Source organism: Bos javanicus, chromosome 5, assembly GCF_032452875.1.
Source record: "Bos javanicus breed banteng chromosome 5, ARS-OSU_banteng_1.0, whole genome shotgun sequence".
Taxonomy (NCBI): domain Eukaryota; kingdom Metazoa; phylum Chordata; class Mammalia; order Artiodactyla; family Bovidae; genus Bos; species Bos javanicus.
In genome coordinates, this window is record NC_083872.1 from 120,039,724 (window position 1) to 120,064,504 (window position 24,781).

Below are 24,781 nucleotides of genomic sequence, written 5' to 3' on the forward strand. Positions count from 1 at the left end.
ACACCAACCTTGCCTGCACGAAGCCTGGCCAACCTGCTGCTGGTCCCACCCACCAGCACAGGCATGACGTCACTCCCACAGGGCGCACTAACGGTCGCAACCGCCCACCACTCGCAGCCAGCAGTCTCCGCGTGCGGCACCCCCATTGGCCGAGCTCCACAGACGCCGCAACCCTATTGGCCAAGCTCCAGGGCGCGCTTGCGCGAGCGCGGCAGCGCATTGGCGGCAGGAGCGGCGTGCCGCGTGCGGGGCACGTCAGGCTGCGGCGCTGAGGCGGGGCGGCCTGGCCATGCTGCGCCTCGCGGCCAAGGTGGTTTCCTTCTTCTGGAGGAAGGCGGACTGCCCAGAGGAGGAGGCCGGGCCTCTGGGGCCGGAGCTCGTGGAAGGTGCCTCGCGGGGAGGGCGGGCCGCGCGGCCCCTGAGGCGGCCTGGCCTCACTGGGCGCTGCCCGGGCGGGGCGGCCGGTAACCTAGCAGTAGCCCCGGAGCTCGCGAGGCCTGGTTCCCGCGCCTGCACTGAGGGTGGGGGTGGGGAGTGGCCCGAGCCGGGTCCCAGGTTTGTATTGTCTTCTCCCTCGAAGCTGAGGCTTGTCTTTCGTGGCCATCTCCCCAGCGTAGGATCTGTGTCTCCTTTCCGCTTGCTTTTTTCCGCTGCGAGCGCCCTGACACCAGTCGCTCTGGACAGGTTCCCGCTCTTTCTCTGTCAGTGCCCCAGCAGTTGTGTGCTTTGACGGCTCTGGAAAGGGTGACCCCGGCTCTCCTAAACTGCCCTTTTACTCCCATGGGGTCTTGCTCTTCTCCAAATTGTTTTCGAACCCATTTCCTGAAGTCCAGGCAGTACTTCTGATTCTGGAACCCGGAATTACACACTCCCGAAGGTTCTTGGCATTTTCTCCCAACCCTTCCTTCTGTCCCAGACTTCAGCCCTGGGTAGTGAGTCTCTAGTTGCTTTCTGTAACCTCTGTAACAGTAAATTCTCCGCCGGAGAAGCCAGAACGTCAGCCGTCTGCAGCTGGCGTTCTGCCTCTTCAGCAAACTGCGGCCTGGAGCAGGTCGCTTCACCCACCCAGGCCTTGTCTGTCAATGCACCCCCTCAGCAGCAGTAGGATTACAGCTCAGCCTCAGTGGGCTTCCGGCTGGGCCGGGGGGGCACTCAGGTGTCTTCTGTGTCTGAGAAGGAGCAGGAGTTCTAGGCCCAGGTCTCTGAGTGGATGAGCGAAGGCCTGCTCTGCCCCAGACTTGCCCCCCAGGCCCGGAATCTTCCAGTAGTGCCTGCCTAGGATTGAGTGCTCAGTTGTGTCCCTCTCTTTGCGACCCAGTGGACTATAGCTCCTCTGTCCATGGGATTCTCCAGGCAAGAATACTAGAGTGGCTTGCCATTTTCTCCTCCAGGGGATGTTCCTGAGAAGGAATTGAACCTGGGTCTCCTGCATTGCTGGTAGTTTCTTTTACCACTGGGCCATCTAGGAAGCCATTCCTGGTATGATGAAATAATACAGAATCTCCTAGCCCTGCTGCTGGTAGTATTGGTGATGAGAAAGACAATAGTGGTGGTAAGAGTGCACAGTAGTGACTCCCCCACTGTTGCTCTAAAGCAGCCCCTAGCCTGTACCAGCCACTCAGAGGTCTGTGCCTCGCACATTCTGTCATGTAATAACCTTCACACAGCTCTCTTGGACTGTAACTGTCTCCATTTTACAGATGAGGACAGGCACAGACCTAGCCCAGGGTTCTGCAGGTGGCAGGGCAAGAGCTGGGCATCCGACCCAGGCAACCTGGCTCTGGAGTCAGAGCTCTCCCCATGGTGCCTACCACCTGTGCCCCTTGGAGTAACCTGGGAAGTCTGCCTCCAAAACCCTACTTTCTGAGCACTCTGCTCTCCAGGGAGGTTCTCAGCCCACAGGGCTCCTAGCCACAAGGATGCTCTGAGCTCCACTGTTCCCTGGGAGACTCAACTGTAGTGTGCACTTGCTTTGTGGTCAATGTAACCTCTCTGTTTACCTGTCTCAGGTGACACCAGGTTGAAAACTGTCCAGGGTGTCGTGACAAGGTACTGCAGTGATTATGGCATGATTGATGATTTGATCTACTTCTCCAACGAGGCTGTGACTAGCAAAGTGCTTCTAAATGTCGGACAGGAAGTTATTGCGGTTGTGGAAGAAAATAAGGTGTCAAATGGACTGAAAGCAATCCGGGTAAGGCCTGAGTTCTTGAGGAAGAATTCTCTCCACCTTGAGCTTCACACCACCATCCTCCTCTCAGAGACAACCTATAGTTTTATGCCATGGAGGAAATCAGTGTTACCACTTCATTATCTATTCTTCTAGCCATTTAAAAAACTATTGTTACAAATGATAGCTATTTGGACCCTTTGTTATCCAGTTAGCAAAGACAATTAATGAACTCTACTATGCAGCAATTTTTTCTTATAAAAAAATAGTATTATTACTCTCTGATTTCCTGATGTTAGTTAGAGGGTATGCGTGTTTAACATTTTAATGGTTATCGTCAAATTATCCTTCAAGAACTTTGTGCTAATTATACTCAGGAGCAGGGTGAGAGACTTGTTACCCATGTTGGCAAGGGTGTGGACTTAGGCATCTTGGAAATCTTCTCCAGTCACTTTGATAAGTGATTGTATTGTTTTAATTTGCATTTAAGCCTTAAAATAGACTAAATATTCACATTTTTTTTCCTGTGAGTTATTTTAGTGTCCTTTATACATTTTGTTTGTTGGGTTCAGCTATTTAAAATTAAACTCTACATTATGGGATTAAGTTTCATTCCACATAGTTAATGGGTCTGTATGTTCCTTGTGGCTCCAAGGCTTTACATGAATCCTTAGAGAGGCTTTTCACACTTCTCAGTATAGACATGCCCTCAGGTTTTCTTCTGAAAAATTGTTTATTTACATTTAAATGTCTAATTTCCCTGGAACTTACTGGCTGTGTGGACAGAAAGAAGGAACCAGACATTTCTTTCCTGGTAGCTCGCCAGTCATCTGCTGAGTGGTCCAGTCTTTCCTACTGAGTTGGAAGGTCCCAGAATCCCATCTACCTGGGACCCTGTCTGGACCCTGTCGGTCCTGATGCCTTCACTTGGCCCCCGTAGCACAGTCACATCCTTGGGTGGCAGGCTGGTTTCCCTCTTCCTGTCTGTGGATGGGCTTCTCTGGCTCTCCTCTTATTCTGGATGAACATTAGAGTCATCCTGCTGTTTCTCCTCCTTGGCTCAGGCTCACCTGGACCAGCGCAGAGTACATGGATCCATTTAGGTCAAGTGACGTGGATCAGAGCGAGTTTTCACCAGCTACAAATTATGTCCACTTATTTAAGCCTGCCTTTGTGTTCTTTTTGTTCATTTATGTTCTGCAGATTCCTTCTTAAGTTTATTTTTGAGAATTGTATTGATTTTTTTTCGTTTTCAATATGATTTTATTTTGTATTTTCAATCTTTTTCTTCCTTTATAGGAAATGTTGAGATTTGGTATATAATTTGGTATCTGTTAAACTTACTGAGTTCAACTACTTTTTTAAGTGGTCATGACATACCATCTACCAACCATATGTCTCTATTTAGATTTATTAAAATTAAGTAAAATTTAGAATTAACTCCTCAGTTTCATGAACTACATTTTAAGTACTGAACATGACTGGTGGCACCAAATTGGATGCTTCCAACATAAACCATGTTTATTGGAGCAGAAGGGCCTGTGGAGTTCCTCTGGTCTGGAACATGCTGCCCCTGGGGAACAGCCCCTTTCCTCATGCTCCACCAGAACTCTGACTCTTCAGACAGAGTGCTTCCGTGTTTGTTCTTAGCTCTTCTGGAAGATGCCTGTATCACTTGATTTACCAACACTAGGCACCCCACTCCAGTACTCTTGCCTGGAAAATCCCATGGACAGAAGAGCCTGGTAGGCTGCAGTCCATGGGGTCGCTAAGAGTCGGACACGACTAAGCGACTTCCGTTTCACTTTTCACTTTCATGCATTGGAGAAGGAAATGGCAACCCACTCCAGTGATCTTGCCTGGAGAATCCCAGGGACGGGGAGCCTGATGGGCTGCCGTCTATGGGGTCGCACAGAGTCAGACACGACTGAAGTGACTTAGCAGCAGCAGGTAGGATTAACTGACTTCCACTGTGAAAGTTGTGGAATTGGCTCATTTCTACTAGCCTCTGGATTTATTTGCTCATTTTTCATTTAGGTTTTTTTTTATCATGGTAAAATGTGTATAACATGAAATTGTTAACCATTTAAAATTTCTTGATGCCGTTCAGTGGCACTAAGTACATTCATGTTGTTGTGCATCCATATCACTTTCACAACTTCTCATCTTTCCAAATACAAACTCCATACCCACTACATAATAACCTACTGTTCTACTTTCTGTCTCTATGAGTTTGACTATCCTGGGATGCTTCATGTAAGTGGAATCATGTATTAGTCCTTTTGTATCTGCCTTATTGGACTTAATATTATATTTTCAGAGTACATCCACGTACCAAGTATCAGATCTTCATTCCTTTTTACGGTTAAATAACATTCTGTTGTATGTATAGACTGTATTGTGTTTCTCCACTCACCTGTTGATGGACACCTGAGTTGTCTCTACCTTTTGGCTGTTGTAGATAATACTGCTGTGGAAAGTAGCTTTTAAGTCCCTGTTTTCAACTCTGGAGTCTACCTTGCAGTAGAATTGAATGGTCATATGGTAATCCAGGCTTCACAGGTGGTTCAGTAGTAAAGAATCTGTCTGCCAATGCAGGAGAGAGGAGATATGGGTTCGGTCCCTGGATCAGAAAGATCCCCTGGAGTAGGAAATGGCAACCCACTCCAGTCTTCTTGCCTGGAAAATTCCATGAACAGAGGAACCTGGGGAGCTACAATGTATGGGGTTTCAAAGAGTTGGACATGACTGAGAGACTGAGCATGCCATGTAAGGTAATCCTATATTTAACTTCTGGAGAACCCACCAAATTTTCCTTAGTGGCTGTGCCATTTTACATTCCTATCAACAGCACAGAGTTCCAATTTCTCCATGTCTCCACCAACGTGAATTATTTTCCTTTTTTTTTTTTTTTTTGATAGTAACCACCCTAGTGAGAAAAGGAAAGATAAATCCATTTGAATGCAGAGTTCCAAAGAATATCAAAGAGAGATAAGAAAGCCTTCCTTAGTGATCAGTGCAAAGAAATAGAGGAAAACAATAGAATAGGAAAGACTAGAAATCTCTTCAAGAAAATTAGAGATAACAGGGGAACATTTCATGCAAAGATGGGCTTGATAAAGGACAGAAATGTTAGGGACCTAAAAGAAGCAGAAGATAGTAAGAAGAGGTGGCAAGAATACACAGAAGAACTGTACAAAAAAGATCTTCATGACCCAGATAATCATGATTGTGTGATCACTCACCTAGAGCCAGACATCCTGGAATGTGAAGTCAAGTGGGCCTTAGAAAGCATCACTACGAACAAAGCTAGTGGAGGTAATGGAATTCCAGTTGAGCTATTTCAAATCCTAAAAGATGATGCTGTGAAAGTGTTGCACTCAATATGCCAGCAAATTTGGAAAACTCAGCAGTGGCCACAGGACTGGAAAAGGTCACTTTTCATTCCAATCCCAAAGAAAGGCAATGCCAAACAATGCTCAAACTACCGCACAATTGCACTCATCTCACACGCTAGTAAAGTAATGCTTAAAATTCTCCAAGTCAGGCTTCAGCAACATGTGAACCGTGAACTTCCAGATGTTCAAGCTGGTTTTAGAAAAGGCAAAGGAACCAGAGATCAAATTGCCAACATCCGCTGGATCATGGAAAAAGCAAGAGAGTTCCAGAAAAACATCTATTTCTGCTTTATTGATTATGCCAAAGCCTTTGACTGTGTGGATCACAATCAACTGTGGAAAATTCTGAAAGAGATGGGAATACCAGACCACCTGACCTGCCTCTTGAGAAACCTATATGCAGGTCAGGAAGCAACAGTTAGAACTGGACATGGGACAACAGACTGGTTCCAAATAGGAAAAGGAGTACATCAAGGCTGTATACTGTTACCCTGCTTATTTAACTTCTATGCAGAGTACATCATGAGAAAAGCTGGGCTGGAAGAAGCACAAGCTGGAATCAAGATTGCCGGGAGAAATATCAATAACCTCAGATATGCAGATGACACCACCCTTATGGCAGAAAGTGAAGAAGAACTAAAGAGCCTCTTGATGAAAGTGAAAGAGGAGAGTGAAAAAGTTGGCTTAAAGCTCAACGTTCAGAAAACTAAGATCATGGCATGTCGTCCCATCACTTCATGGCAAATAGATGGGGAAACAGTGGAAAGAGTGTCAGACTTTATTTTTTGGGGCTCCAGAATCACTGCAGGTGGTGATTGCAGCCATGAAATTAAAAGACGCTTGCTCCTTGGAAGGCAAATGTGACCAACCTAGACAGCATATTAAAAAGCAGAGATGTTACTTTGCCAACAAAGGTCTGTCTAGTCAAGGCTATGGTTTTTCCAGTGGTCATGTATGGATGTGAGAATTGGTCTGTGAAGAAAGCTGAGTGCCGAAGAATTGATGCTTTTAAACTGTGGTGTTGATGAAGACTCTTGAGAGTCCCTTGGACTGAAAGGAGGTCCAACCAGTCCATCCTAAAGGAGATCAGTCCTGAGTGTTCATTGGAGGGACTGATGTTGAAGCTGAAACTCCAGTACTTTGACCACCTGATGCAAAGAGCTGACTCATTTGAAAAGACCCTGATGCTGGGAGGAATTGAGGGCAGGAGGAGAAGAGAACTACAGAGGATGAGATGGTTGGATGGCATCACTGACTCGATGGACATGGGTTTGTGTGGACTCTGGGAGTTGGTGATGGACAGGGAGGCCTGATGTGCTGCGGTTCATGGGGTCGCAAAGAGTTGGACACAACTGAGTGACTGAACTGAACTGAACCCTAGTGAATGTGTCTTACTGTGGTTTTGATTTACATTTTTCTAATAATTAGTTACACAGAACATCTTCTCATGTGTTTATAGGTCATTTATAACATGTATCTTCAGAGAAATATCTTTTCAGTTCCTTTGCTTATATTTTAATCGTTATTTTCTTATTGAATTGTAAAAGTTCTTTATATATTGTGATATTAATCCCTTATCAGATGTGTGATTTACACATATTTCCTCCCATTCTGTGGACTTTTTCTTTTTAAATTTATTTAGTTTTGGCTGCATTGGGTCTTTGTTGCTCTGCGCAGGCTTTTCTCTAGTTTTGGTGAGCAGGAGCTACTCTCTAGTCACAGTGTTCTGGCTTCTCATTGTAGTGGCTTCTCTTGTTGCAGAGCATGGGCTCCAGGGCACTGGCCTTCAGTAGTTGCAGTGCAGGGGCTTAGTTGCTCTTCAGCAGCATATGGGATCTTCCCAGACCAGGGATCATACCGGAGTCTTCACATTGCAAGGCAGAGTCTTAACTACTGGACCACGGGGGAAGCCTCTTCACTTCTCTCAATAATATCCTTTGATGCACCAAACTTTTAAATTTTGATGAAGTCCAATTTATAATTTTTAATAGCCTGTGCCTGATGTCACATTTTAAAAATATCCCAAGATCATGAAGTTTTTCTCCTGTGCTTGCTTCTAAGAGTTTTATAGGTTTAGCTCTTAAATTTAAATCTTTGACCCACTTTTTAGTTAGTTACTGAATATGGTGTTGGATGAGAGTTTGACTTCATCTTTTACATGCTGGGATCCAGTTTTCCCAGCACCATTTCTTGAGAAGATTGCACCACATGGAAAACCTTTTCTCCTTTAAATGGTCTGGCACCTTTGTTGAGAGACATTTGACCATATGTGAGGGATTATTTCTGGGCTCTTTATTCTGTTTCATTGGTGTTTGATATGTCTCTACAGTCTTTTAATTATTATAGCTTGGTAGTAAGTTTTGAAATCAAAAAAGGTGAGTCTTCCAACTTTGTCCATCCTTTTCAAGATTGTTTTGGCTATTCAGGGCCCCTTGAGATTCCATATGAATTTTAGGATGGGTTTTTCTGTTTCTTCAAAACCATCATTGGGATTTTGACAGAGATTGCATTGACTCCATCGATCACTTTGGGTAGTATTGATGTCTTCATGTTAATCTGTGGACGTGAGGTGTGTTTCCACTTGTTTGTGTCTTCTCTAACTTCTTTCCTGGTGAGGGCTTCCCTGGTGGCTCAGCTGGTAAAGAGTCTGCCTGCAAATGCGGGAGACCTGAGTTCGATCCCTTGGTCAGGAAGATCCCCTGGAGAAGGAAATGGCAACCTACTCCAGTATTCTTGCCTGGAAAATCCCATAGATGGAGGAGCTTGGCGGGCTCCCGTCCATGGGGTCGCAAAGAGTCGAACATGACTGAGTGAGTAACACTCATTTCTTTCAGTCACATTTGTAGTTTCAGTGTACAAGTCTTTTGCCTTCTTGGTTAAATTTGTTCTTAAGTATTTGATTCTTTTTTGATGCTATCATAAATGGAGTTGGTTTCTCCGTTTTTTTGGGTCATTTATTGCAGGTAAGTAGAAATACAGCAGATTTTTGTATCCTATAACTTTGCTGAATTTATTGGCTCTAACAGGTGTTTTGTATATTCTTTAGCATTTTCTGGATGTAAGGTCTTGGTCAGTAATGTCTGACTCTTTGCAACCCTGTGGACAGTGGCCCACCAGGCTCCTTTTCCATGGAAGTCTTCAGGCAAGAATACTGCAGTGGGTAGCCCCATTCCCTTCTCTAGAGGATATTCCCGACCCAAGGATCCAACCCAGGTCTCCTGCATTGCAGGTAGATTCTTTACCATCTAAGTCTTCAGGAAAACCCATATTAGATCATTTGTTGTCGTTCAGTCCATTAGTTGTGTTCAACTCTTTGCAACCCCATGGACTACAGCAGGCCAGGCTTCCCTGTCCTTCATCCCCCAGAGCCTGCTCAAACTCATGTCACTGAGTCGGTGATGCTATCCGACCATCTCGTCGTCTGTCGTCCCCTTCTCCTCCTCCTTCAATCTTTCCTAGCTCCAGGGTCTTTTCCAATGATCAGCTCTTCTCATGTCAACTTCAAATAGATAGTTTTACTTCTTCCTTTCCAATCTGGATATTAAAATTTCTTCTTGGCTAATTGCTTTGGCTCAGACTTCCAGTATTCTGTTGAACAGAAGTGGTGAAAGCACTCATCCTTGCCTTTTCCTTATCCTGGGGAAAAGCTTTCAGTCTCAGCACTGAGTGTCAGGGGATCACTGGGTCATATGTGGTCTTTATAGTACTGAGGAAGTTCCAGTGTCTTCCTAGTTAATTGAGTATTTTTATCATAAAAAAGGTGTTGGGTTTTATCAGATGCCTTTTCTGCACCAACTGAGATGATTGTATATAATTTTTCATTTGTTCTGCCAGATTGCCGGATGGTAGTGACTGGTGTGCATTTGTTGAGCCATGTTTGTGTTCTGGGATGAACCCCTCTCCATCATGTGTGCAGCCCCTTACCATGAAGCTGCATGCGGTTTGCCTGGGTTTCATTGGGATTTTTGCCTCAGTGTTCATAAGGGTCTTGGCCAGTATTTGGCTTTCTTTGTGGTCCTCGGCATGTCCTAAGTGGTGGTTTGTCTGTCTTGCAGGTGGAAGCCGTCTCGGATAAATGGGACGATGACAGCAAGAGCCACGGTGGGGGGCTGTCTGACCCCAGCCCCCGGGTGCTGATCGGGTGTGTGACCTCGCTGATGGACCGCGCAGGCTACATCAGCCAGACCACGTACTTCTCCCTGGAGAGTGTGTGTGAAGGTGCGCTGGGCAGGTCTCTGCCTCACATTTACAATTAGTTTTTGTGGTTTTTCAAAAATGTTCATGAATAGGGTTGAGGTGACTGCTCGCATCACTGAAAGGGCCACGTCTGGGCTCCCTCTGGGAGAAGGCTTGTGGGGGCGTGGCCGTGAACTCAGGCTCTGGCACTGGCGACACACTGCCCCTCGCTCTGTGTCGTTTGTCCTGCAGTTGCCGACTCCGGGGTAGCTGTTCCTTTTCCATAATTGTTGCTCCTGATCTAAGACAACAATGTCATAAATGCACAGAGGTACTGTGATTTGTTTTTTTTAGGTGTGTCCAGTGTAAAATAGGACTTGGGTTTAACCTGGTACTTTTCCGAGAGCACATTTTTAATTCCATCTGGTTTTAGTTGGTCTTCCTAGAGGCACAGGGTAAAGAATCCAGTTTCCAATATAGGAGACACGAGAGACCGGGTTTGATCCCTGGGTTGGGAAGATCCCCTGGAGGAGAAAATGGCAACCCGCTCTAATATCCTAGCCTGGAAAATACCATGGACAAAGGAGCCTGGCAGGCCACAGTTCATGGAGTCGGCAGAGTCTACTCGACTGAAGGACTGAGCACACACACATTAGCTAATCTGAGATTCTGTTTTTATGCCCAAAGAAATCATTTGTCAGCATCATTTTTTGAACAACTATTTATTGTATGCCTGCTGTCTCCACTGGTGGGCAGGGAGCAGGGCAGGAGACCCAGATGAGTGGGCCCTTGCTCTCCCTCCTGAGGAGAGACAGTCCTGTACCTGCTTTATCCTCAGGCAGGACTTAGAGGAGCCTGGGGAGAAGTGGGGTTGGGGGAGCTAAGCTCAACACCCTGCTGGGCTGTGCAGTCGAGGGGCCCTGCCCCCTGTCTGGATGACTCTTCAGTGACCGATGTGTCCAGTCCAGGGACCAGTTTTCATCTACCCGCATCCCTGAGGTCCTCAGAGTGTTGCCCTGAAAGCCTCGACCCAACACCCGGTCCCTGCTTCCTGGGGCTTAGCCCAGACCTCTGACCTGTGGCCCCACCTCAAGGCTGGACCCCTTTCCTCAGGTCTCCCCCTGCTCTGACCCTAGGCCTGCCCTATGTGGACCAGCCAGCCTTGCCCTCTGCCTTCTGGTTGGGGTTAACCTTGGGGGAGCGTCAGCAGACAGGGTGTGGGGGTGAGGTGGGCTCGGCATCCCCTTGCTGTGGCGGCCTGCCCGCGGCTTCACTCCTCTCCTGTGACCACACCAGCGTGCCCGGCAAGCGAGTGGCCAGGCCGGCACACAGTGGAGAAGAGAGGGGCATGCAAATGGGTTAGGTTAAATCATTTTTAAATGTCTGTGTGTGTGTGTGTGTGTGTGTATATCTCAATTAGCACGTTTATTTTATTATATTGGTGGGCCTTTACTGTTACTCAAAAACTATCTGCAATGCTAAAAGTCCTTCTAAAAAAAGGAAATGATACCTGGGTACATTAAAGAAAAGTAAAACAATTTAATCTTGATTGTGTAGCCATTATGTTCTTCGTGTGTATTAATATCTTTTCACTTCTTAGCAGCCCTAATGCCATGTCACTGGTATTGTTCTGAGAAACGTACATTTTTCAGTGTTATCTTAGCTCCATTTTTTCATACAGTGGCCTGGAGTCTTCCTCAAAGCTGCATTTTATGGTCGATGAACTTGTAAGTGTAGGCACCTTTGATGGGCTTTCCTCGTAGGCTTTTGTATTCTCAGTCACTAGGTTATGTTCAACTCTTTGCGACCCCCGTGGAGTGTAGCCCACTAGGCTCCTCTGTCCATTCGATTTCCCAGGCTAGAATGCTGGAGTGGGTTGCCATTCCCTTCTGCTGGGGATCTTCCCAGATCAGGGATTGAACCCCATCTCCTACATTGCAGGTGGATTCTTTACCACTGAGCCACCTTTTAATTAAGGAAATACTAGTAAGCTCAAAGCAAATTCTGCTGAATGTGAGTTATTAACAAGTCTGGGTTTTTTCCTACTGAAATAGCTTAACTTTTTTAGCCCAGATGTTTCACAAGTATTAGTTTTTACCTCTCTAAGTACAAAGGTATTCAAATATTTTCATGAACTAAAATTATCAAATAAGTCATCTCTGTGATTTTATTTTTAATCTTACACCAAATTTGGAACCTGTAAACTTGTTGTAGGCCTTGATGGTTTTAAGTTATTCATTGCTGAATATCAGTTTATCCAACTAAAAGTGAGGGCTTGATTGAAAGGCTCCTTACACAGGCGGTCGGCATCATGTCCAGTGTTCAGCCCTGAGCTGAGCCATCACACAGGGTCTCCCTGCTTCAGGTTCTCTGTGCTTCTGTGGGAGCGGGTGTCACCATGTCATGTTTACAGGCTATATTCTCAATAACTGCAGTTCACAAAAGCTTTAAAACTGAAGGTTTTTTTTTCTTTTGTTCCATCTCCCGCTCAACCCCCATCCCTCCCCACCCCTACCCTGCCATGTTGCACAGCTTGTGAAATCTTGTTCCACAACCAGGGGTTGAACTTGGGCCTCACCAGTGAGAGCACTGAGTCCTAACCATCGGACCACCTAGGAGTTCTGTAAACCCGAAGATTGTTTGCTTCCACATTTACTGAGTAATTAAAAATTGCCAACTGATTTTGAACAAACTGTAACCAAAATTTAGAGCTCTCACCTGTAAAAGGTGGAAGGAGCACCATTGTAGGGTTGATTTACAAAGCACTTCTTCAGAGGTTCAACCATTCGTAAAATTCAGACTGCCAGCAAGAGGACCAGGCCAGCAGGCCCTACGATCTGTTCATTTTAACACTGGCTTTGCCACAGGCTCTGAGGCTGCGTTGCCTGCATGCTCTGTCAGTCTCCATGGCTGCAGCCTGTCCTTCACTCACTGACCAGCACAGCATGGGGGAAGGAAGGCCTGGGCCTGTGGGCACGTGGTGGCTCCCATACGTTGTTACCCCACGGGATTCTCAGCGCGCAGGGAGCTTGTTTCTGTTACAGTTCCATCAAAACTTGCACTTATGTGCGTGATCATGGTAAAAGCAAATAATCTTTTCTCCAGTGTTGGGTTTTTAAACTATATTACAGTAGCATTCACAATAACGTCATATATATCTCCTTCAACAGAATGGTCTTCCAAAATCTTTACTTTGATTCCATGATTCTGATGGGGCAAAAAATGAACTAGTTTTTGATTTGCTTCACTGTTTTTCTCTTTAAAATAACTTTTATACAGCTAACACAGTAGTAGTTATTGCTTCACTTCTCGTGTGTGTTGGAAGATACAGAATTAAAAATTAGCAGAATTATGTCAATTATTTGATTAATGAAGGCATGGCTTACAAAACAACAAGTACAGGTTTCTCAGTGGCGTGTTAACTTGTGGTTCTGGGCATCATCTTCCTAAAAAACTCACCGACCTGGAAGCTGGTGCCCAGGAGCTGTGTCTCCTGTGGGTTTGTGCTGCCCGTGCCATGCTGGGTGGCCCCTGGTGAGAAGCAGTGTCCGTAGATGTTTGGGCTGCTTTGTGCTTATCATCAGCTTTCTTGAGAAGCAAACTCAGTATTTTATTAGGCACTGTTGTCTTCTCAGCTTAATAAAAATGTTTATTACAAAAGAACCAAAAGATTATCAGCAGGTATAGCTCCACCACGTACCGCAGCGGCTCAGCTGCTGCCTCACGTCCCTGCTCTTGTAGTTCCCCACTCTCTGCCTGCCCTGCCGCTTCCCAGGCACACTGAGGGGACACGGAGGGCTCCCCTGCCTGGGCTGGGGCGGACGCAGCTGCCCAGGCCTCGGGTGTGGATGCACCTCCCTGGTTGCCTCCCACGCGCCCCTGATGAGGAGGATTGGGGTGGGTGCTCCTGGTGTCTGATGGAGCTGGCAGACGAGCGCCACGAACACCCATGCCTCCTGGAGCTCACCTCGCAGTTGTCAACCACAGTGCTTGGGTACATGCATGCTATATATGTTGCTGGTGCTGCTGCTAAGTCGCTTCGGTCGTGTCCGACTCTGTGCGACCCCATATATGGCAGCCCACCAGGCTCCCCTGTCCCTGGGATTCTCCAGGCAAGAACTCTGGAGTGGGTTGCCATTTCCTTCTCCAGTGCATGAAAGTGAAAGTGATATCACTCAGTCGTGTCTGACTCTTAGCGACCCCATGGACTGCAGCCCACCAGGCTCCTCCGTCCATGGGGTTTTCCAGGCAAGAGCACTGGAGTGGGGTGCCATTGTCTTCTTTGATGCTATATATGCATGTATGTATAATTGCTATATAAGTGTAACATAGTATATATACCTGTGTATCATATAGCATACAATCACATATAATTATGTATTACGTATGATTACATACAGTACATAGTTGTATATAATTAGCATACATAATATATACTTTATATATACATGTAGTAACAATGTTCTGAAAGGTAACTTCAGAGTCTCTTGTACACTTTAATGTTTCAATGTCACCAAGTAACTTGCCTGGTTTCCCTGCCTTGGAGGTTTCGAGCCCTGCAAGGGAGACTGGGTGGAGGCTGAGTACTGGATCCGGCCAGGCACATGGAGCAGCGAGGCCATCTCGGTGAAGCCGCTGAGGTACAAGCGTGTGGACCGGGTAGGTACCGGGCCTCAAGTGTCCATGGGTCCTGGGTGCACCGGGAAGTCAGGTTAAGTGACAGTCCGTCTTGGCCAGAGAAGACCCTGACTTCTTACCAAGACAACTGGAGGCCGGCCTGCATGCTGGCATAGTTAAATTCTAGGTCACAGGGTACTCAGTGTTAGTGGCTGATGGTGGGACCCAGGGAGTGGGTGTGGGCTCTGCCTGTGCTCCTGGCAGAGCTGTGGTTTGGGGAGTCGGGACTGGAGCAGAGGAGGGAATCGAGTCTGTGAGAGGAGGTGCAGTGTGCCCCGGGCTGCTCCCGCGGCCCCGGCTCCGGGCTTCTGCCTGGCCTGCACCATCTGGGGCGTTGCTTCTCACCGGAGAGCAGGCCCGCGCCTCCCTGGCCACGGCAGCCCGGCCTCTGGTGCTGGTCTCTGCCCCACCGTGCACGTGCTGCCAGCCCTAGTGTTGTGCTTGCAGGTCTGTGTGTCCAGCCTCTGTGGGAGGAATGGGGTGATCGATGATTGCATCTTCTTCACCTTGGACTCCCTGAAGCTTCCAGAAGGCTACACGCCGCGCAGGCATGATGTGGTCAGCGTGGTGGTGGTAGAGAGCAGCCAGTCCTGCTACGTGTGGAGGGCGCTGTGCATGACTCCGGTGCAGACGTGGTGAGGAGGCGGGGGCGGGCCCAGCGTGCGGCTGAGCGCTGGCTCAGCAAAACGAGATCCCCTGAGCCGGCGGCTTGCAGGGAGACCTCATGGGCGCTGAGGGCTCTTCATGGTTGGCTGAAGGCTGAGTGAAAAGTGGCCCGTTGAGCCTCAGTCTCATGCTGATGATCTTCATGTTTTCCTGGGTTTTGTGAGTTGTACTCTTTCACACATTGGTGTTTTGTAGAACATGTTATACATGGCAGATTTTTAGCGTTACTGAATTTGCTGTATCCGTATTCTTCTCTGTGTGTCCCAGACCACCTCCAACACGTGTTTATGAGCGCTCCAGGCCTTCCTGAGCTCAGGTTTGAGCAGCAGTACTGCCCTGCATCTTGCCTGCCTCTGCTCTTTGTCCCTAGTGCTCCCTTAGCAGCACTTTGCCCCTAGCGCAGTCCCTTAGGACTGCTCCTAAGCAGTCCTATTTGTCTGGTGGTCTCACAGAAGCAGGGCATGTGTGGGAGGAGGGTCTGTGAGCCGCAGGGCGGGGAGCCTGTCTCGGGAGAAGTGGGCCACCGGCCTGGCCAGGAGGGTGTGCTGCGGGTAAGCTGTGGGCAGAGCAAGGGACATGGCAGGCAGCTCTGCCGTGTCCAGATCACCTGGTGGGCACCTCCTCCTGTCCCATGGGGCTTGCTCCCCTTTTGGAGAATGACTTGGCCCATCTGCGGAGCAGTGAAGCGTGTGAGAAACATTGCCCTCGCCCCTACCAGCAGGGAAGCTCAGGAATTCTGGCTTCAGCCTGTCTGACGGGCCCAGGGGTGTGAGGACCACCCCTGCCACAAGATCGTGCTGGCCACCAGCTGCTGGAGCAGAAGCCAAGGCCCTGCCCACACAGGTGTCATGGTTGCTCAGAACCTCGTGCCACTCTCAGGAGACCCCAGGTCATTGAGACACACGATTCCCTGACTGTCCTCTTTATACCACAGTTAACTGGATTCCTGCTGGCTGCGGGCAGGGGCGGGCCGTGGGAGGGTGGCCGGGACTGGCCCAACTGACCATTCAGGAAAAACAGCTGCCAGCATGCCCTTAGGGCCAGTCTGTCCATCAGAAGGACTCTGGGTCCCTACTGCTCCACCTGTCTGCCTCTCCCCAGCACTTCCCTTACCCTGCGCTGCAGCTCTCTGTCTCCAGAGGACTCACGTCTGCTGAATGGGGTGGGTGGGGGCGTGGGCAGGGGCTCCCTGGCTGTGGGTGGCAAGCTTCAGGCGAGCCTCCTTTGGGCCCCAGCTGCAGTGGCCTCTGCTCCATCCAGGGAGGGGAGCTGGTCCCGGGAGGGTGATGACCAGTCATGGTCCCCCGCGGTCCCTCGGTCTGCTGGGAGCAGCTGTCCTCACAAGGAGCCGTCGGCCCAGCATGTGATCCACGTGTGCCGTGCCCTGTGCTGCTGCCCTGGCCCTGCTTCCTCCTGAACTGGTCCTGCCTTCAGGCTGTAGCCCCACGTCGAGGATGCTGCCCTGCCCTCAGACCCACTGTCCCCCACCCACTCAAGGGTCCGAAGGCCAGCATCAGCGCTGTGTGTGCGGCAGGGCCTGCGCTTCTCCAGGCCCGGCCTGTGGTGGTGTCCTAGGCCCGCCCCCAGGCTCTGGGTGGGTCGAGCCCATTAGCCAGTTCTCCGCAGCCCCTGGGTGGTTGGCCGGCTGTAGGACAGAGGACCACCCCCACAGCACGCTGGGCTGGGGGGAGGCTCGGCAGGGCTGGCTGTGCGGCCAAGGAGGGGAAGACGGGGAACGAGGAAGACAGGAGAGGGTGTGTGACTGAAACGGATCTGAGGGGGCGGGCAGGCTGAGGTCGAGGATGTTGCCGGTGTGTGGACAGGGGCAGGTGTGAAGGAGCCCATTTCTGAGTGGCACGGAGTGGGTCAGGGATGGGAAGGAGCTGCGAGTGAATGGTGGACGCAGCACCTGCACTTCACAGCCGTGTCAGCACAGAGGGAACGAACGGTCCCTCCTCAGGAGGGCGGCATCTGCTCGTTTTCTGAAGATAAAAATTCTTTAGTTTCAGATACTCTGAAGCCAGACTCTTTTTCCCAATGAAATGGGTCCCTGACAAGCCAAGCGCCTCCCTGCAGCCGAGGGGAGGGTCTGAGGAGGAGTGCTGAGTGCCCTTCCCTCTGGGTACAGGGGGCTTGGGTCTCTGGGGAACTCTGGTGGAGGCGGCCTGCTCTTAGACCCTCGGGGTCACTGCGGGGGCTCCTCTCCTCTGGAGTCAGCAGGCTTGTGGTTTCTTCGTGAGGGTGACCTGCTGTCCTGCCCAGAGGTCCTCAGGGTGTCCTTCCACGCCGCCTCTCTGGGGCTTGGCTCCGCGTCGTGCCCACTGTGGCTGGTGCCGCCCAGTAGGGCAGGGCCTCCGGACGCCCCTGCCGGCTGACCTGACAGCATCCTCTGGTGCTTTCTCCAGGGACTACTCTCCCGCCACCGAGACTGCCGAAGAGGTCTGTGGAGCCCTTTTGCTCAAAAACAAAGGTGATATTGAAGTCACACGGATGACAAATTTTGGAACTCTGAAAGAAGGAGAAAGCAAAAATATGGTGATTTGGGTAGAGTAAGTTTGCCACTCAGAATTACACCACTGGGTTTTAAGCTGTGACGGAAGAATTTGTGTAGCGTGAACTTTACTTTCCCTGTTTGGTTTTCGCTTTATGTCTATCTTTCTAGTTTTTCCGCCCTGAAGTAGCCTTTTCACTTACAGTCGGTTAGAAGTACTTTCAATTGTCATTCTCTTATACATTGAATTCTGTTTTACGGTAATAGTGTTTTAGCTTTAAAAATCCTGTCTCTGTTCACAGCTAATTTTCCTTTTCCAGGAATAAAGGAGACGTTCCTCAAAACTTAGTCAGCTGCAAGCTGGGTGGCTGGGATAAAGCTAAACAGTTCAGATTTCAGATGCTGGATAAAGCCCAGGTGTGCCCCGAAGTGTATCCTATTTGTGTTCCTGAGAAGGAGAAGGATTTTGCAGATAAAAATATTAACTCACTAGACAGCTGCGGGGAAAGCAGAACCTGGCAGACCCTGGAGAGCAGTTCGGTGAACAGCAAAGAAGTCTCTTCAGGTAGCCGTCTCAGCTGTTACCATTGGATCAGCCGCACCAGCACCTTCAGGCCAGGAGCCGGCGCAGCTGCTCCAGGGTCTGGGCTGGTGGGTGGCAGTTACTCTGGTAACTCGGGGCTGACAGCTGGAGATTCGCCCAGTGTGCTTCAGACGAGCCGCTTCCTCTGAACGACCCTACACTGGGGAGAGCCTGCCTGTGCGCCTTTGCCTGTTGGGCACTGTGTGTGCTAGACCCTTCCAGCAACACCACCGCGGTCAGAACAGCTCACGTTTGGTCCAATTTTAGATTTAAATTTCATCTCCTAGGTGACTGTGCCTGTAAAGGAGAAAATGGAGTAAAGGAGAAGAACATACCACAGAAGCAGGTGACAGAGTCCGAACCCGATGGGCTCATCCCTGCAGGGGGAGAAACTCGGATCGTGATCACGTGTGATGCAAAGTACGTGGCTGGAGGGTGTGGACGGAGTTGACCTTAGGACATGTGCACATGCTCTTGTTCTGTCTCACATGTGGTCCTTCTGGGTGGGATGTTGTGAAAAGGATTAGTGGTTATTTTGGTGGGACAAAATCACAAGGGAAAGCACTGGAGAAAACTGGTCCAGTCCAGGGGGCGAGTAGGGGTACCCACTGAGGCGCTTGTACCCAACCCTGACTCCTGACTGGTGGAGGACATGAGCCCCCTCAGCCCAGGGAGCCAGTGCCCCCGTGCCTGCCTTTAGCGCGCCCTGAGCCCTTCCTGCCCCTCCCCTTCCACCCAGGCAAGCTGGCCAGATGGCGGCTCCTGAGCCCTTGTGGGCCCGTCCCCTCTCTGCCTCCTCCCCTGTGTCCAGAACGCTGGGCTCTTACTCCCCAGTCACCTGTCCCCTAGTCACCAAGCTAGGAGCTTGGGTGCAGCCCTTCTTCCTTCTCTCATCTCATCTACACCTGCTGGTTCTGCATTGGTCCAAGGGTGGCTCTGACGAGATCAGCGCCTCGCCTCAGGCTGAGGGTGACACTGTGCACAGAGGGCGTCCTCGAGTGAGCAGTCAGTGCTGCTGCCTGTGTAGCCCTGTGATGTGGCCTGGCCTCGAGCAGCAGAGGGACACGGGCTACAGGCAGAGGAGATGGCGTCTTGTGTAGCACAGCTCAGACCACTCTTGGGAACACTGGACGTGTGTTTCCTATTCTTAAGTCTGAGAATCACAAACAGTACTATCTTAGGTTTGTGATTTTATCTTATACTGTTCCTGGGGTTCTCAAGGCAAGAATACTGAAGTGGTTTGCCATTCCCTTCTCCAGTGGTCCGCATTCTATCAGACCTCTCCACCATAACCTGTCCGTCTTGGGTGGCCCCACACAGCATGGCTTAGTTTCACTGAGTTAGACAAGTCTGTGGTCCGTGTGATCAGATTGGCCAGTTATCTGATTGTGCTCTCCGTCTGTCTGCCCTCTGATGCCCTCTCTCAGTACCTGCTCTCTTACTTGGGTTGTGGGGTATCTCTTCACGGCTGCTCCAGGAAAGCGCAGCCGCTGCTCCTTACTTTGGACATGGGGTAGCTCCTCTCAGCTGCTGCCCTGACCTTAGACATGGGGTAGCTACTCTCGGCTGCACTTCAAGAGTGAATAAGAGTGAATATTGACATTCTAGGAATCAATAAATTAAGATGGACTGGAATGGGTGAATTTAACTCAGATGACCATTATATCTACTACTGTGGGCAGGAATCCCTTAGAAGAAATGGAGTGGCCATCACAGTCAACAAAAGAGTTGGAAATGCAGTACTTGGATGCAATCTCAAAAACAACAGACTGATCTGTTCATTTCCAAGGCAAACCATTCAATATCACCGAAATCCATGTCTATGCCCTGACCAGTAACACTGAAGAAGCTGAAGTTGAACAGTTCCATGAAGACCTATAAGACCTTCTAGAACTAACACCCAAAAAAGATGTCCTTTTCATTATAGGGGGCTGGAATGCAAAAGTAGGAAGTCAAGAAACACCTGGAGTAACAGGCAAATTTGGCCTTGGATACAGAAGGAAGCAGGGCAAAGGCTAATAGAATTTGGCCAAGAGAACACACTGGTCATAGCAAATACCCTCTTCCAACAACACAAGAGAAGACTCTACACATGGACATCACCACATGGTCAACACTGAAATCAGATTGATTATATTCTTTGCAGCCAAAGATGGAGAAGCTCTATACAGTCAGCAAAACAAGACCAGGAGCTGACTGTGGCTCAGATCATGAACTCCTTATTGAAAAATTCAGACTGAAATTGAAGAAAGTGGAGAAAACCACTAGACCATTCAGGTATGACCTAAATCACATTCCTTATGACTATACAGTGGAAGTGAGAGATAGATTTAAGGGACTAGATCTGATAGAGTGCCTGATAAACTATGAATGGAGGTTCGTGACATTGTATAAGAGACAGGAATTGAGACCATCCCCAAGAAAAAGAAATGCAAAAAAGCAAAATGGCTGTCTGAGGAGGCCTTACAAATAGCTGTGAAAAGAAGGGAAGTGAAAAGCAAAGGAGAAAAGATAAGTTACAAAAGCAGGGTAACGGTAACTTACCTGAGGTAAGTTAAAGGTAAGTTAAATAAGCTATTCCAAAAAATAGCAAGGAGAGATAAGAAAGCCTTCCTCAGTGATCAATGCAAAGAAATAGAAAGAAACATTAGAATGGGAAAGACTAGAGATCTCTTCAAGAAAATTAGAGATACCAAGGGAATATTTCATGCAAAGATGGGCTCAATAAAGGACAGAAATGGTATGGACCTAACAGAAGCAGAAGATAGTAAGAAGAGGTGGCAAGAATACACAGAAGAACTGTACAAAAATCTTCATAACCCAGATAATCACGATGGTGTGATCACTCACCTAGAGCCAGACATCCTGGAATGTGAAGCCAAGTGGGCCTTAGAAAGCATCACTATGAACAAAGCTAGGGGAGGTGATGGAATTCCAGTTGAGCTATTTCAAATCCTAAAAGATGATGCTGTGAAAGGGCTGCACTCGGTATGCCAGCAAATTTGGAAAACTCAGCAGTGGCCACAGGACTGGAAAAGGTCAGTTCTCATTCCAATCCCAAAGAAAGGCAATGCCAAACAATGCTCAAACTACCGCACAATTGCACTCATCTCACACGCTACCAAAGTAATGCTCAAAATTCTCCAAGCCAGGCTTCAGCAATATGTGAACTCTGAACTTCCAGATGTTCAAGCTGGTTTTAGAGAAGGCAGAGGAACCAGAGACCAAATTGCCAACATCCGCTGGATCATGGAAAAAGCAAGAGAGTTCCAGAAAAACATCTATTTCTGCTTTATTGACTATGCCAAAGCCTTTGACTGTGTGGATCACAATAAACTGTGGAAAATTCTGAAAGACATGGAAGTACCAGACCACCTGACCTGCCTCTTGAGAAACCTGTATGCAGGTCAGGAAGCAACAGAACTGGACATGGAACAACAGACTGGTTCCAAATAGGAAAAGGAGTTCGTCAAGGCTGTATATTGTCACCATGCTTATTTAACATATGTAGAGTACATCATGAGAAACTCTGGGCTGGAAGAAGCGCAAGCTGGAATCAAGATTGCCAGGAGAAATATCAATAACCTCAGATATGCAGATGACACCATCCTTATGGCAGAAAGTGAAGAGGAACTAGAAAGCCTCTTGATGAAATGAAAGAGGAGAGTGAAAAAGTTGGCTTAAAGCTCAACATTCAGAAAACGAAGATCATGGCATCCAGTCCCATCACTTCATGGCCAATGGAAAACAGTGGCTGACTTTATTTTTCTGGGCTCCAAAGTCACTGGAGATGGTGATTGCAGCCATGAAATTAAAAGACGCTTACTCCTTGGAAAGAAAGTTATGACCAACCTAGACAGCATATTGAAAAGCAGAGACATTACTTTGTCAACAAAGGTCTGTCTGGTCAAGGCTGTGGTTTTTCTAGTGGTCATGTATGGATGTGAGGGTTGGACTGTAAAGAAAGCTTTGCACCGAAGAATTGATGCTTTTGAACTGTAGTGTTGGAGAAGACTCTTGAGAGTACCTTGGACTGCACAGAGATCCAACCAGTCCATCCTAAAGGAGATCAGTCTTGGGTGTTCATTGGAAGGACTGATGTTGAAGCTGAAACTCCAATACTTTGGCCACCTGATGCGAAGAGCTGACTCATTGGAAAAGACCTCGATGCTGGGAAAGATTGAGGGCAGGAGGAGAAGGGGACGACAGAGGATGAGATGGTTGGATGGCATCACCGACTTAATGGACATGGGCTTGTGTGGACTCCAGAAGTTGGTGATGGATAGGGAGGCCTGGTGTGCTGTGATTGGCGGGGTTGCAAAGAGTCGGACACGACTGAGCGACTGAACTGAACTGATTTTATGTTGGGAAAATGTTACATTACTTATTGTAAAACATACCTTTTTTCCTGTAAAAGAATTATAAAGGCTAAAGGTGACTAGTTTGCTAGCTCTGTGACTTAACCTGATTGAAAAGGGAGGTTGTGTTCGATCTGCCTGTCTTAACTTATAACACACACTAAATTGTGTCTTATTTTTCCAGGAATTCTGGCCGCTGCAGGGAGCTCCTTTTGCTTTGCTTCTCCAGTTTCATAATTGGGCGATACCTTGAAGTGAATGTTGTAAGTGAGGAGGAGTCACTGATAGCCGTCCGCGAACCCTTTTCGTGGAAGAAGTCTAAAAGTTCCCAGGTGTTAGCTTCCACCAAAACCACAGTCGTCGTGACCACACAGAAAAGGTACCATGAGCAGGAATGAAAAAGCATGCCCAGATCTTGGGCTCGCGGTGTGAGGGACACATATGATTGCTGTTGTTGAGGGGAGGCAGACATCCAGATAAAGGGATATAGCTGTGGTGCAGCCTCTTACATCATTGTCCTGGGGGCACACTGTGAGGACTAGGCGGGGGGCCTGCGACCCCAGCTGGTCTCAGGGTGACTCTCAGAGCAGGATAGGACTTGACCCTTTCCCTCAGCTGCTGCCACCCTTCATGTTTCCAACAGCACAGCCACCCAGCTTCCAAGAGAGCCCATGTCGCACACGGGCACCCAGCAGGAAGGAGTCAGTGAGACGTGGCTGGCGTAGCCTCTGTAAGCTGTCCACAGCACCCGAGTGTCACTTATCAAGGGAGCTTGAGGGTCACTTGGTTGCCTGAAGCCCTTTTGCAGATGTGACAGCTTACAAAAGTGAAATTAAGGGGAAAAAAATCCTGTAACCTGCTATCTACATGTGGCCGGGGGGTTGGGGCCCACCCAGCCTCTAACTGGGACGTTGTCTGGGGAAAGTGCTTTATGTCCACCTTTTCTCATCTGTAGTAATAGACCCCAGAAGCTCTCAAAAGTAGATTTTGCTTTTTTAAGTTTGGTGCCAAAAATCATGACCTGTAGACGGGAGGGTTTTCACAACTTAGTCCTGTGGGTCTGTGGCCTCAGCTGCTGCCCCGAGCCCCTGGGATGATGGGTGCTACTTTTCTGTAATGGGAAACCCTGAGTTTCTGCTTACACCCTACCTGGGAACAACTGAAGATAAGATGTGGACTTCGACTCAGTTGTGGGCTGAGTCTGTTGGAAGGACCGTTGGAGTGTTGTGTGCTGTCGGCCTTGGGTTGGAGCACTATTGACTCCCAGCATGCACAGGGAGCCGTGTTGTCCCCGCCCAGTGTGACTCCCAGCATGCACAGGGAGCCGCGTCGTCCCCACCCAGTTTCTCAGCCTCTCTGACTTGCTCTCATCTGTGAAGCGATAGTCCTGCCCCAGCCCTGCCTGTGATCGTAAGGACCTTTCTTTCTGCTGTGCTGGGTCTTTGTCTTGGTGTACAGGTTTTTGGTTGCTGCATGTGGGCTTTTCTCTAGTTGCTGTGACCAGGGCTCGCAGTATGTGTGAGGGCTCTCATTGCAGTGGCTTCTCTTGTTGCAGAACGTGGACCCTAGGTTGCACTGACTTCAGCAGTTGCAGCACGTGGGCTCAGTAGTGGCATGTGAGATCTTAGTTCCCAGGGCAGGGATCAAACCTGTGTCCCTTGAGTTGGCAGGTGGATTCTTAACTGCTGGACCATTGGGAAGTCCCAGTTATGAGGATTAAATGTACAGTTTCTGGCTCTGAACAGTCAGTAGTAATGAATAAGCAGTAACAGTCACTAGGTATGTGAACAGTGGTCAGGTTGGGTGGCTCTAGGGATGGAAGCTGAGCACAGGAGCAAGAAGTCACATGGTCTGCAAGCAGTGGGTCCCCAGGGCTGGGCTCCAGTTACAGGAGCTTTCTAGAGCCTCCAGCTGTCTTCAGTGGTGCTCCAAGCAGCTTTCTCATTACAAGTTGACTTAACTGGAGAAGTAAAATAGAGCAGGAGCACATGTTTTTAATTCCCTGGTCAGTTTTTCCACTTTGAATGTTAACACATTGTTCCTGTTCAGGAGCATCCCTAAAACAAACATCTGTTTCCCACCATCAAAGTAGTGACCCGGAGTGCCTGTCCTGATGGCCTGGCTCCTTTGGAACTGCCAGCATCTGCATCTGTCCACCCCACCAGCAGACAGGCTGCTTTAAGCCCTCCAAGACCCAGCCCCTGCCACCAGTGGCCAGCAGCCTCCACACAAGGCAGGGTCTGGGAGCGTCCAGCCCAGGGG

The 24,781-nt window shown here is 48.7% G+C and overlaps 1 protein-coding gene and 1 long non-coding RNA gene across 4 annotated transcripts in view; one reads left to right on the top strand and one right to left on the bottom strand.

The window, feature by feature from the left end:
* The first annotated feature begins 214 nt into the window (after positions 1–214).
* The window catches only part of MOV10L1 (Mov10 like RNA helicase 1), a 63,917-nt gene continuing 39,350 nt past the window's right edge, over positions 215–24,781 (top strand). The window contains exons 1-9 of one of the 3 annotated variants that reach the window (XM_061418923.1): positions 215–386; positions 2,010–2,194; positions 9,624–9,786; positions 14,291–14,403; positions 14,869–15,056; positions 17,493–17,636; positions 17,899–18,143; positions 18,449–18,581; positions 22,704–22,898. In XM_061418923.1, the coding sequence (XP_061274907.1) occupies positions 290–386; positions 2,010–2,194; positions 9,624–9,786; positions 14,291–14,403; positions 14,869–15,056; positions 17,493–17,636; positions 17,899–18,143; positions 18,449–18,581; positions 22,704–22,898 (1,463 nt within the window). In that variant the 5' untranslated portion in view covers positions 215–289. Of the gene's footprint in view, positions 387–428; positions 556–2,009; positions 2,195–9,623; positions 9,787–14,290; positions 14,404–14,868; positions 15,057–17,492; positions 17,637–17,898; positions 18,144–18,448; positions 18,582–22,703; positions 22,899–24,781 lie in introns of those variants that run through there. The other 2 variants (XM_061418921.1, XM_061418924.1) reach the window with 2 other exon arrangements.
* On the bottom strand, positions 17,063–24,141 carry LOC133248583 (uncharacterized). The gene is made up of 3 exons (XR_009736766.1): positions 23,669–24,141; positions 18,069–18,458; positions 17,063–17,595 (listed from the first exon to the last, which is right to left on the bottom strand). It is a non-coding gene; the product is annotated as an uncharacterized LOC133248583 (long non-coding RNA).